General features: G+C 42.7%; 2 protein-coding genes across 9 annotated transcripts in view; one reads left to right on the forward strand and one right to left on the reverse strand.

Annotated features, from left to right (window-relative positions):
- The window catches only part of elavl4 (ELAV like neuron-specific RNA binding protein 4), a 74,365-nt gene extending 67,594 nt beyond the window's left edge, over positions 1 to 6,771 (reverse strand). Inside the window, exon 1 of one of the 8 annotated variants that reach the window (XM_035177474.2) lies at positions 6,094 to 6,771. In XM_035177474.2, coding sequence (XP_035033365.1) covers positions 6,094 to 6,141 — 48 coding nt within the window. In that variant the 5' untranslated portion in view covers positions 6,142 to 6,771. Of the gene's footprint in view, positions 1 to 5,271; positions 5,626 to 6,093 lie in introns of those variants that run through there. The other 7 variants (XM_047343274.1, XM_047343275.1, XM_047343278.1 and 4 more) reach the window with 7 other exon arrangements.
- Positions 6,772 to 11,682: 4,911 nt separating this feature from the next.
- The window catches only part of agbl4 (AGBL carboxypeptidase 4), a 268,469-nt gene continuing 266,745 nt past the window's right edge, over positions 11,683 to 13,406 (forward strand). The window contains exons 1-2 of the mRNA XM_035176609.2: positions 11,683 to 11,799; positions 12,902 to 13,024. Coding sequence (XP_035032500.1) covers positions 11,754 to 11,799; positions 12,902 to 13,024 — 169 coding nt within the window. The 5' untranslated portion in view covers positions 11,683 to 11,753. The remainder of the gene's footprint in view (positions 11,800 to 12,901; positions 13,025 to 13,406) is intronic.

The raw sequence follows: 13,406 nt of genomic DNA on the forward strand, positions 1-13,406 counted from the left end.
ATGGATGCCAGACTGTATCTACAGTACATGCTGATATCACTGTCACTTTTTTTTTTATTCAGTGAAGCTGCAGGATCCAATACATTCAGATTGTTCTTTAAAGGAAAAGTGCTGACCTGAAGTCACATTAGATTTATTTAAAAACCTGTGAATTTCACCGTCACAACAGTAGATGAGGCATTTTTTTCCTACTTTCTATTAAACTTAGTTTTTAATGCTTGTTTGCAAATAACAAATCTGAGAGCACAATGCCACTTTCTCTCCGCTCTTGTTTGTTTCATTATTCGCTCCCTGTTTATCCCTTTTAAGCCGAATGAAATATCTGCAGCTGGATGTGAAAACATTGTCCAACAGAGGCAACTGATTTGTCCCTGAAAATTAAATTCTTTCTTCAACCGGGCAAAAGAGCAGCACTGAGATATTTATTTTTTTGAATTCAAAAAGAGAAACAATCAGCAGGAGGTGAGATTTTTCTTTCTTTTTCGTCGACCTGTGCAACGGCACAAATGGCGCCACTAACTAGAGGTGAATCACTAGACCCAACGAGAATATATAATATTTAATTAATAAACTATAATAATTATGTGTGCTGCCAGGCTTTTGCATCGTGGGTGAGGTCTAGTTTTCCATTTTGTATTTCTTCAAGGGTCCTGTCTTTATCTTTTATTACAGAGATTTTATTATTATTATTTCATAACATAATTGTGGCTTTAAATTGGCCACATTTACTTTATTTCTTAACAAATCCTAATTGAAAAGCCTGTTTCAATGCTGTGTTTACGAACATTATCATAATCAGGAAATTTGAATAGCTTTTATGTAGCTCTGTTAATCAGTGTATTAAAAGACCTGTCAATCAAGCTCGGAATAATAGCAGGTTCAAATCTTCTGCTTTGCTGTTTCGGTGGTGGGGGCGACCCTTTTGTTTACAGTTGGATTATGGGTTGTGCTCTTCGCCCACCTCCTGTAATAATTACAGCGATTGTTAAAGTGACACGATCGGTGTGTTGTGACTGCTGTTCTGTCGTGAATGTCAAGACAAGAGTCTGCACAGGCTCGAAATCCACAACACCTGAGCTTCGCCTTGTGCCAAAATATGGGCGAATTTAAATTACAGATTGTTACTTCCAGGTCAAACTCTCTGAACACAGAAAGGTGACCTTTGACTGAGAGTGGGCGCCCGTGTCGGTGCAGCGCGCTGTTCTGGGGGATGTTCTTTTGTTTATGGATCACATCCACTTCTCTAGGCTTTTTTTATGTCTTGTCTAAAGACTCGATGGGTATGAAAAATAGGTAATGATCAAAAACATGGTAATGGGAGATGAAATACACACTAAAAGGCACCCTGCGGACAGACTAAATTGCCGGATTGGGTGTGCACAAAAAAAGAGAAAAGACGGAGACAGTGAGGAAAGAGAGAGATAGCATGCTTAGCTTTACAGTGTGTGTGTGCGTGACTGTGTGTGTGTGTGCATGAGCCTGCAGACACCTGCTCTATTCTGCAGTGATGGCTCCCAGCGGGACACAGGCTCAGCTGCTGATCACTGGGCCCTCCCTGCAGCACTGGTGGCCAACAGACACGACACACACAAAAACACACACACACACACACACACACGTGTGCATTCTTCCAACAAATCTGAAACCTTCAGCCCCCCACCTCATAGCATCTCTCAGCCTCTCTGTGTTCCCCATAACTGACACACCACATGTGCTCATATCAAGCGCAAACATGACATGATGTACACACACACACACACACACACACACACACACGCACAAAGCTGCACAGGCTGTGTTCCTCTGATGCTGCGTGTGCACGGTGCGGTCATGACCCGCTCCAGTTTCCTATATGCTATAGGGATGGTGTGCTTGAATAGCATGTCTTTTTATTACAACCCTAAAGCTAAAAAACTTTACTGAACAGAGCCCTACATCAAACCTCCATCTTAAATGAGCTGTAATTGCCTTAAAAATGGAAAAAATAATTAACACTTTTGAATCCCGAAGATAGTTATTTTTTTGAATTTCGGCAGATCATATAATATAAAGATTTATACAATTAACATACTTTTAAAAATGACTATAAACACATTTGTTTCAGCCAGTCCTGCATTAATCAAGCACCATTGTACTTATTTTGCACATATCTGGATCTGGGTTTCTCCCTCTCTACGAGCGTAATTTCCCTTCGTGGCGACGTACAGTCTGCTGCACCTGTTTGTGCCTCGCTGACAACACGGTCGTGGAGCATAAATGAACTAATTTCCTTGATATAGAGAACACTGCAATCAGGGAAAGGGGGGAAATGCACCGAGCAGCAGATGGAAGAAGCTAATCATTGTTATGAAATAGAGATGACCTCTATATCTCCTGCCTGCTAATGCACCGTAGCCACACACATTCGCCATGTAGCCCCTCTCTCTCTCTCTTCTTCTCCCTTCTTTGCCTGTTAGTGGTGGTGATGGACCTCGTAAGGTATAAAATGCAGCCCTCTTTAAAAAAAAAAAAAAATGTTGAAACAGAAAAGATTGGAGTTGTCAAACAAAGCCTGGTGTCACATAAAGAACGGCAGCTGCCTGCAGTGGGTAATCAGTGGAGCTTCCAACAAATTAACAACATTCAGCTCTGAAGCACGGCGCACTGCAGGTTTTTAGATGTGGGCTTTTGAAAATTAGATCTCACTGACGGATATAAAGAATAATTTACAGTTCGCTTTTTCGCTCACATGCTCTTTCAATTTGATCAGCTTTGTCCGGGGTGACTTGGCTGAGATGTCCCGGTCATCCTTAATTGCTGTAAACTGTTACTGCGGCTGTTCGGTCTGAACGCAGCAAATTTCAGTTTAAATTCATGAACTGCACGAGGGATCTGTTCTGTTTGTGCCTCGGCCCTGGATGTGATTCCCCCACATCTTGCAACACACGATGCATTACTGAGAACATGTGCACACACACAAACAAGACAAGACATGATGCACAAACACACAAATACTCCACACTGAGCACGGTGTTGCCAGGGGAAGTAACGGTAAACTTTGCTGCAGGCGAATAGTGGAGGAGGACGAAACCGTTTAGCTTTTCCCTCATTTATTCATTAATCAAAGCGGTTATTTAATAGAGTGGTGCATTTGATAAAAAATATTTCTCAATTTGTTTAGTGATTAATTGATAAAATATCGGAATGTTTTATAAAACAATTAATTTCCTTCGTTTTGGATATACACCACAATGTTTTCGATACCGCTGCAGCATTGTGTTTCCTTTTGAGAACATCGCCATAAATAATGTGAGGCTGCTTTTTGAGGCTTTACACACCAAAGTCACTATAATCTTCCAGCACATTTATCTAATGTATGCAAATGATCTTGCTGTGCTTAATGAAGGCACCATTAATCACTATAACGATGGTCTTTCTTAACCCGGGTAATCATGTGCACACACACACGAGCACATTTTCCTACGCATACACAAGCATATGCGCTCACTCTCCCACACACACACACACACACACACACACACACACACACACACACACACACACACACACACACACACACACACACACACACACACACACACACACACACACACACACAGGAACACAGGAACACGCCTCATCACCAGCAGCACATTGATGACAAATGTGCACAATCACAAAAATAAACCATTCTACCAGAAATGTAACTGTGTATGATGAAGACCTCGTAGTCACTCACTTAATAATAACAGTGTTTTGAATAAATTTTCATCTCCACTTTATCTTCCTTACTTCATTTTCCTTACTTCATTTATACCCCGTGAATTCAACATTATGTGCAACTAGTCTTTTGATGATCATGTTCCACCCTGGAAACGACTGGTTAAGTTAATCACCTCCAAATCCTCCTAATAAAAGGCAGATAAGATGCCGCAAAATATGTGAGCACGCCAAATCATATTTATATAATAAATCCAGCTAATTAGTTCCACTGGTTTTAACAAATTATTTATGATTCAGCAGCTTTATGCAAACAGCAGATAACACTGTTGTCAGTGTAAATGGGCAGCGGGAAACGCAGTCGCATTGTGCGCTGTGTATAATGACAACAAAACACTGGACAGATGTTCTTTGAACTCGTGCAAGAATTCAAAAGGAGAAAGCTGAAAAACATTCTTTCTTTTTTTTTTTTTATGAAGCCCAACTCCTCACGGACGTATATCAACGCTTATCCTCGCCGCACATTTGCATACAGTTGACGGAAACCCCTGGGTACAGTCAGCAGCATGACAGTGGGTTATGAAGGCTTCCGGGAGGCTCTGGGGTGTGGATCTGAGCCAGTTTGAAGGGAAGCCGAACCAATGAAGAGCCCATAGCGGATTAGACACCCACAGCTTCATGTCGCTTTAATGCGGCGAGTCAGGGATTTTCTTACAACCCTTTTGCCTAAACGCTCAGGGTTTTCTCATGGCCCTTTTTTCCTCCTCGTTCCCTTTTCCCTTAAAGTAACCTTTTCTATGTAAATGGCAAAGTGATGTTGACTCCAGTGCAAAATATCCCATTAATCTCCACTCTCCCTGCTTACTGTGCTAATGTGACTCGTCAGAGGTTGACTCTGATTGATGGTTATAATCAAATGTCATTGGAAATCGGTCATCTTACACAAGTCTATATCTCCTAGGGGAGCATGAAAAAAATACTCATAAATGTTTTTTATACAAACTTTCACCGTATTAGTATTGTGATGGAGTGTTAACGCGTGTTGACTAATTTACTATGAAAGTTACATATTTATCAAAGGTCAAATTGAATGCAAATCGTGCAGATGCTGACAGAATTTCACTGCATACAACAAACATAAAACATATTACCGATACAAACACACGCTCACACATGCATACACACACACACACACACACTCACACACCTCAAATTCCCTTGACAACAGTCTGACTGGCAGAGGCTAAAGACAGAGTAGGCGTCCGTAATTGAACAAACATAACAATGTAAATATTTATTAATACTATCCATTGGGGATACAGGCAGGATCCCACAATTGATACGCTCTCTTTCTGCTCTTTTGCTCTTCCACTCACACCCACACACACCCTCACACCCACACACACATACCCCCCACCCACACACTCACACACACGCACACACACACATAGAAAGAGATTCACACTTGTACTAACTACCACTCACACCTTTTTCCCTGTTTCGGTTCTTGGTATTACACTTGCCCGTGTTCATTAGAGAGATGGAGATATATTGGTCTGTCTATCCTCTTACCAGGGGTGACCTGTAACCCATCTGGGCTGGCGATGACAGGAGATCCCTGGGAAATAGCGGCGAGTGCGTCTCGGGGACGGAGCCCACGCCACTGGCTGCTAGTCCCGAGAGCTGCCCGTACCTCGCCATCATCTTGAGATGCTGCTCACAGAACACACACGCTCATACACAGACACGGGAGGAGAGGGGAGGCGAGCGAGAGAGAGAGAGAGAGAGTGAGAGAGAGAGAGAGAAAGGGGGGAAAAAGAGAGGGAAGGGGTGTGAGAGGAGGGAAGGAAAAACAGATAACAGCAGGGAGGAAGGACAGCGAGGATGGTAAAGGACAGAAGAGGGAGTGGGGGAGAAAACATGAAGAAAGAGGAGGTAGAGGGGGATTACAGAACACTTTGCTCTCGCACAAATGCATGTAAGCATACACACAGACACTCGCAGACTTACTGTACGTGCACATGAAGGCACACATACAATTTTAGCCCCAGGTGGGCAATTTCACAAGCAAGCCTGTGTTTGATGGCTTTTGATGGCTACCTTGGTTTTGTTACAATGAGGGGGATATAAAGTCGAGACACTAGCTCTCCATTTATGATTACAAGGCAGGATGAGTGTGAGAAGCATAGCAGTCCCTGTTTCTGCGTACCGACCATCGTGCCGGGGAAATATAATAAACAGCAGCGGTTATCAATCATCCCCTTTTCCTTTTGGCTACGAGCGTACAGAAGTGCACAGACACGCACGGACACACACGACAACATACATGACAGAATGGTTGGCAGCAGACATATACAGGTGAGGCATGGAGGAAAGAAATCCAAATCTCTTTACCTCATTGCTCAACAAAGCGGCGTTGAGGGATCTGCTTATTTCGAACATGTTCAGGTTCAGTGCTTGTTTTGCCGTTCTGTCCTTTTGTTTTCAGGTTCTCTTCAGTTCTTTGTTCCCCCTGTTTTCTTTTCGTTGTGTACGGCTGGGAGTCAGTCCCGGGAACACAAAAAAAAAGAAAGAAAGAAAAAATGAAATCAATTGAAAAAAGAGGGGGATAAAAAAAACCCTCTTGAATATTCAGATTTTGGAGTTGTGATTTTTCAGTCCTCTTATTTCTTTTTTTCTCTCTCTCTCTCTCTCTCTCTCTCTCTCTCTCTCCCCTGTCTGTGGATGCACCTCTTGCAGGCTGTGGCTGTAGTAGTGGAGTTTGTGCCCAGGGTCTCCGCACACGTCTAAGGAGTCAATATGCTGCTGTTCTTTTTCTTTTTTTTTGAAATCTCCCAAGAGTCAGCACATTAAAACAGGCAGTCGGTGGGTCGAGCTGGCGGGCTGGCTGGCTCCCTTATCTGTCCCCCGCACACTGGCTCACACAATACGCTCCGATCCTCACACTGCTCGCTAGCAGATTAGCCTGTCCCAAAACATAGCACTTAGTTTAAACTCCCCTCCCTTTTGCTCTCTCTCTCTTTCTCTCCCTCTCTCTCTCTCTCACTGAATCACTCTGGCTCTCTCCTTTGCTCACCCTCCTCCCCTCAATCCATCTATCTCTCTCTCTCTCTCTCTCTCTCTCATACACTGTATCACTCTGGCTCTCTCCTTTGCCCCCCCCCTCCCTCTCTCTCTCTCTCTCTCGCTCTGCCCCCATTGCTCACGCATTGATGCAGCTTCAGTTCACTATGCTGCCACAAGGTGGGAAGACTGTTCTTACAACAGCGACACCATCGCCACCACATCCTTTCCTCTCCGTGCCACTCCTATCTTTTAGATTTTCCTCTCCTCTTGTCATGTGTGTGTCTATAACACACAGGTATAGATGGTGAAGGAGTGTTTTGCATTTCGGATCAGGATACACAGCCTGGATGAATGAACCGATGAGGGGTTTGAGGAGTAATACTGTTTATTTATTGTTAATTATTTATGGCTTTTACAAAAAACAGGAGTGTGGAGAACAGTTATGACTTAAGAGGAAGAAAAGCCTTCAGCGCTTCCTTTGAGGTGTTTTCGTGACACATACAAGCAAAGTAATAGGATGCAATAAAAGCCGCACACCATCGAGATGCCTCAAGAGAGTGGAAGTGAAGGGTACCTCTCAGTAGCGGCAACCAGACGGGGGGGGGAAGAGTGTGGGTTGGGCTGATGTGAGCATCAAGGTCAGGTGGATGTCCTTCTCCTCAGCAGGGTGTGGCACAGAGATGACGAAGCAGCTAGTCACAAGCGTGGCAGGAGATCCCAACGACGGAACAAACAACAACAAAAAAGAAAAAAGGGGGGAGATGTGTGCCAAGAATATGATTCACTTCATTCTTGGATTCAGTCGATAACGCTTTTTTCAGACAGCAGTGACTCATGGGGTTCTGCATCTGCATCGAGTGAAGTATAAAAAAGTCCAGATGCTTGTGGAATTAAGAGCTATTTGATGGGAGAGTGATTGGGAACGTTGTCATCTTTACTAAAGCTAATTTCAGTTGTATCTTATTGTGGCTCCGTCGGCGAGGCAGAGGATTTATTCTCGGTGCTCTGAATGTGCTTTTTGCTGTCTTGGATGAGAGCGGCGGAGAGTGGCCAGTTAATAGCAGCCTATTGACACTGGACCATCTGTTCAGGTGGACACTGTCCAGCACAGTGGAGAGAGGGAGAGGGAGAGGAGTGGGTGATGATGAATCGATGAGAGAGGGGGGTAATGGGAAGAAACCAAAGCAGAGGAAGTGTTGGAAAACACTTTGTTTTTACAGATGTTTAAGTCAGACAGGGAGGGGAAAAAAATATGTAGCGACACCGAGCATGTGGCGCATATTAATAATGACGTTTACATGTATCAAATTAGCACATTTTCTCTTTTTTACATTTTCAGCTGTAAGGGGATATTTCGAGGGTATCATCAACAGCCTAACTGTGATGTTGCACCCTCGTACTCACTTGGCTTAAATTCCATTTAATTGCCCCCCTCAGAAAAAAGACTACTAGCCACATCCCTGTACTGTAAAGCCCACAGTCTCTGGGGATGACTGGTAAGGCAGAGCCCTGGGGGGAGCTGTCAGTTGAATCATCCAGAGTGAGGGCTGATTCCTCCGTCAGCTGCCTCTCAAGCCGTCCTCTCTGACCCAGCCTCACTCCCCTGAGCCCCCTGATTGCTGTCACCATAGTGATTCTCTGTGTCCTGCCGGCTGGTCTATGTAACCCCCTGCCCGAAGCTGGCACTCCTCACATCCACCCGTGTCCGACTCCCCGCCACTTGTGCCTTGTGTTTTGATTTTTGCATGACTTCCCTCTTCAATGATGATGATGGACTATATGTGCGGAAGTCCTGAGCTGACCAAAGTAGAGAGGGTTTCCCTGTACTTGCTGGATTACAAATACAAAAACATAGATCTGCTCGGCCAGCACGCGCACACGCACACACACACACGTACATGCACATCGAGCTTCAGGCTGGAAACATAAACAAGAAATTCTTTGTGTCAGTTTTCTTTTTCTCTCAGTCGTGCTACTGAGCCACAAGCACTGACTTATTTGATCATTTTTGCAGTTTAGAAGAAAGAGTATCTTTCTGAAAGAATGAAACGCACGGCTTGAAAAATATCTTTGCTGTGCCAAAGCGTCTGTCTCCCCGAGGGGTTTCTGATACGTTCTGCACGGGATTGTGATGCCGTGGTGTGTCCTCCAGTCACTAGCAACCGCTTTAAATAGCCGCCGTTTCTTAAAGTTACTGTAGATTCTGTATTTCACCATGACAGGCATGTCTACATGTGAGGCACATTCAAATGTGCAGAAATCATTAGAGGTCAAAACTGTTTTGATAAACATGTAAAAATACCCTCTCCTGAGAGATAATTAAAATTTGAGAGGCCATACTGAGGACTGTTCTCCTCTTTCATGTTCTTCTATTTTCTAGTGATAGATGTGTTCATTAAATCGTTGGTGCACATTGCAAACATCATGACAAGAAACATACAGCCTGCATGCGTGGAGATTTGTACTTGGGTAGAGAGAAGATGGGGCTAATGTTGAATGTGTTGCTATTTTCTGTCCATCTTTAGGAGGACACAACAATAGAGAATATGATGCTTCAAAAGAAAAGGGAAACCATCAAGAAAAAAACACTTCATGCAACTCAACACTTTGCCGTAACGTCCTCAGCCACTGTAGTTCCAATATAGGACCCTACTTCGCAACATGTCACAGCCATATCACATGTAATTGTAGGTAATTATTAGATTTATAAACCAGATGGGAGTTTTGGTCTTTCGATCAAGTTACGGAATCTAAAGTGCTACGAACCCTGCAGAGACGAGCGAGGATCTTGCGGTAAATTCAGCTACACTTCTGCAGTCTCTCAGATTGATAAGAGCTGAGAAACAAGGGAGACATGTAGCGTATCTAATTCATTCTTCTCATGCTCCATAATTCAATTTCAATCTCCCTCTTGAAAATGAGTGATTGTACCACCATAGAGCTCTTTAATTGGCATAGTGTTAAAGGAATGACATAGCATGGAGGACAGCTATTCAATTTTTAATTTTAGCGAAATATTACACAGCAGCCCCGTATTCTCTTCCTGTCATCTGAGAAATAATCAGTCCAACCTATCTGCTCAGAGGCTGGTTGATGCCCGCCATCAAATAGAGATCACACGCGGCGGAGAGAAAACCATTGCCCTCTCCCTGGTCTCACTCATTTGGTCCCGGTACATACAGCTTACAACCTGAAAATTAGCAGCAGCCTGTGCGCCTCTTGCTCCAGGAGTTGTGCGGCTGCTCATTTGATGTACTTAATCAGGTGAAGCCTTTGTAATGGGAAAGGAATAGGGCCAGGCTTGATTGGCCTTGATGACATCTATGCTCCAATTGTCTAGAAAACCTCCAGCTTTAATCGATCTACAGGATAATTCAGAGTCTCTGGCCGCTGTCTTCAATGATTGGCTTTTTTTTTCTGGATATAAAACTGAGGTGTGTACAATATACTGGTTACAGGTGAAAGGCACTGTGGATTGCTTATTTCTAGTTTACTGGAGCTTTCAGAATGTAAATGTCAAAGATTAACTATGTTGCACACCAGCATATGAAGTTTTTCTAAATTAAGTATTAATTAAGTTTACTTTTGGTATATTTTTTGACATATGGTTTTCAGATGGAGGATAAAGCTGAATGTCTTTGACTTTTCCTGTTTCTTGACCAACACTGACAGTTTAACACTCAGAATTACCAGTTTAGTAGTTTTGATTTACAATATCAAATGGTAGCCTATTTAAAAACACAAATGATCAGTGCCTGTGGTTGTTTTGCTACTTTAGAGGCTATTATTCTGAACGGAAACAAAACATGTTGCAACTAATAGTACTACCACCACTACTTTGCTTCGACAGCTTCAGATCAAAAAGATTTGAATTAGAATAATACAACAATTACAGGTGAACAGTTGAAGAATATTTACAGAATCTTCAGTTTTATTTAACTGTAATATACAATTCCAGGGTTTAAATAAAAAAAAAAGCAGGAAGCAGCTTCAGTATATATGATCTAAAGATATGGTTTCATCAACATCTGGTCTGTTTTTGGTAATGTAACTGGAGAGTCTGTGAATCTGAATCTGAGAGCTCTGTCAGAGACATGACGTACTGTATCTTGGCAACAGTTTAATCTGAGAGCAGTTCTCACAAATCTTTATTATGAATAACTAGTCAATGTGTTCTACCTACATGTCAATCACAACATTAAAACAAATAACTGGTTTTAATGTGATCTCTAATTGGTGTTTTCTCTCTGTACTATGGTCTGATCAGATCTGATAATAAAATCATAATGCTTCTGAGACAACAATTTTTTCATATCATTGAGCTGTTATGTTCATACTTAAAATATTGTATATACTGCATTATACTGTATACTGGTATGCATGTGCATGTATCTGAGCAAGTATAGTGTACTGCAGAACAGTACATTGTACAAACAACAAACAACAAAAAACATACACAGGGACATATTGTGTAAGACCCAGAATAATAATGGAGAATAAAAGGGAGACACTTAAAATGATGATAAAAAAGAAAAACTGGCATTAAAACCTGAAAACCAGATTGAGTGTGAATGTGCCAGAAAAAGTGCAAAGTTTATTGAGACACATGTTTCCTTGTTGAGTAGTGTGATGGACTTGGGGATGCATGAGAGCTTGAGGCGGTTGGTCTTACACTTATAGGCTCTGTAACGTCTGCCTGAAGAAAATTCAGAGAACAGTATGTGTGACCGGTTATTAAGGATCCTGTGTGCCAGTCTGACCACAGAACCTTCTGAAGGGAAGGATAGTCCTCTTTGACCATCACCTCCAGAGCCGTTTTCCCCATGTTCTCGATTTTTGAATTAAGCTGGACTGTGAGATTGATGAACTTCTAAACTGAAACTAAAATGTACATGCAGACGGATGTGTGTCTGCAGAGATGCGCCTCTTCCTCCTCCTGCTCCGTTACCGGGGCAACGCGCAGAGAGCGTCGGCTGCTGTGTAGCAGAATGGAGAGGAAGATGGAGGAGAGCACGGTTAGAGACGGCGACACTGGTGTGTAAAAATGACCCCGACTCGGCTTCCTCTGCGTTGTTATACGAGCAGAAGGAGGCGCGTGGTCCCTCGTAGCCTGGATAATAATAAATGTGCATGTGTCGGGCTCCACGCGAGTCTGTGTTGACGCTAACGTGAGGTGTGCTAACCTAGCTAGCAGGTACATGGATGTAAACAAGAGTCGTGTCACCAGCTTGTTAAGAGCTAGCTCTGCTGTCACTGACACTTTACATACCATGAAGTGAATGCGGGTGTTGTAGCGCACGGGAGGACTTGAGGTGAAGAGCCGGCCTGTTTATGTGTGAGGGGAGCCGCGCTGAGAGCAGGTGTAGTGGCTGCTAGCTAGCTGGGTCACCGTAGCTCCTCCTGTGATGCTAATTAGCTAGCTGTCAGAACCTGGAGTTGTTCTGTGCTCACGTTTATTGGGCTGATATCAAAGCGACAAACCCGTGAACACTGAAGAACTGACCTGTCTGTAAATACAAGGATTCAGTTCTTACTATGAGAACCTGTCTGTCTGATGATCTAGGTTTTTACTGTTCATGGTGTTTTTAAACAGAGTAAACCAGCCTACATTTTGATAGGTTATATTATATATTAGTATTATATTACAGACAAGTGTGTACAATATACACAAAGGTGTGTTGTCTGTCTGAAGATGCAAATTAGATTAAAAATCACAAAAAACACAACACAATCAGGCAATTGTGTAGGTAAAAGCTATTTGTTCAACAAAGCTTCAAACTGCAACTTGTCTTTCAAACAACGAAAATAAATCTTTGCATCTTGAAATGCTTTATTTAGATGTGTGCTCTAGTTTGCACTGAAGATTGACTCTTTTGTTCTCACTCTTCTAATGAGTCACAAATAACTTTTAAGTAACTATAAGTTAACTGTAAGTAAATACATTTGTAACCATAATTTGTTATAACACGAGAACACGCATGGTATCATATATTTTTTACTTCAACTACCCAGGTCAGCTGTCAACTACCTATTGGCAAAATCATCTTAAATTAAGGTCGAGAAAATTTGTTTTTACACAATGTCTTTGAATGAAGTGGGACTTAACTTTGTCATTCATACTGGACTTGCCCTTCAGGAAGTGAAGCCGGAGGAGAGGATGCGTTGGTGGGGAATGTGAACAAACTGACGGTGAGCCCACCAGGATACTCAGGAGCTCTACGAAAAGGACACCTGGTTTTTGACGCTTGCTTTGAGAGCGGTGAGTAGTGAAACTAAAAAACAACACAACCCCCAAAAAAACAAGTCAGTGGTAAGCCTTGACAAACATGTTTTGATGCTGCTGTTTTCATTTTAGAGATGTCTCTTTGTGTTGAGTGGTATGTGTTGTTTTCAGTTGTGGCTGCAAATAATTACAGGCTTCAGTATGTGGATTTTGTATCAGCCCTCCTTCAACCTGCAGGAAAAATCCTTAAACCCATGGGTGGGGAACCTTTTTCCTATCAAGGGTCATTTCAGTTTTTATAACAGCCTTCAGGGGCCATACTTAATAATTGAACACATATATCACAGTAACCTCTCTGGTGCGATGGCTGGATCTGCTTCTCTTCGGCGAAACATCTTCTGTCAGATGGTAGCGATGC

The sequence above is a fragment of the Hippoglossus stenolepis genome, chromosome 14, assembly GCF_022539355.2.
Source record: "Hippoglossus stenolepis isolate QCI-W04-F060 chromosome 14, HSTE1.2, whole genome shotgun sequence".
NCBI lineage: Eukaryota > Metazoa > Chordata > Actinopteri > Pleuronectiformes > Pleuronectidae > Hippoglossus > Hippoglossus stenolepis.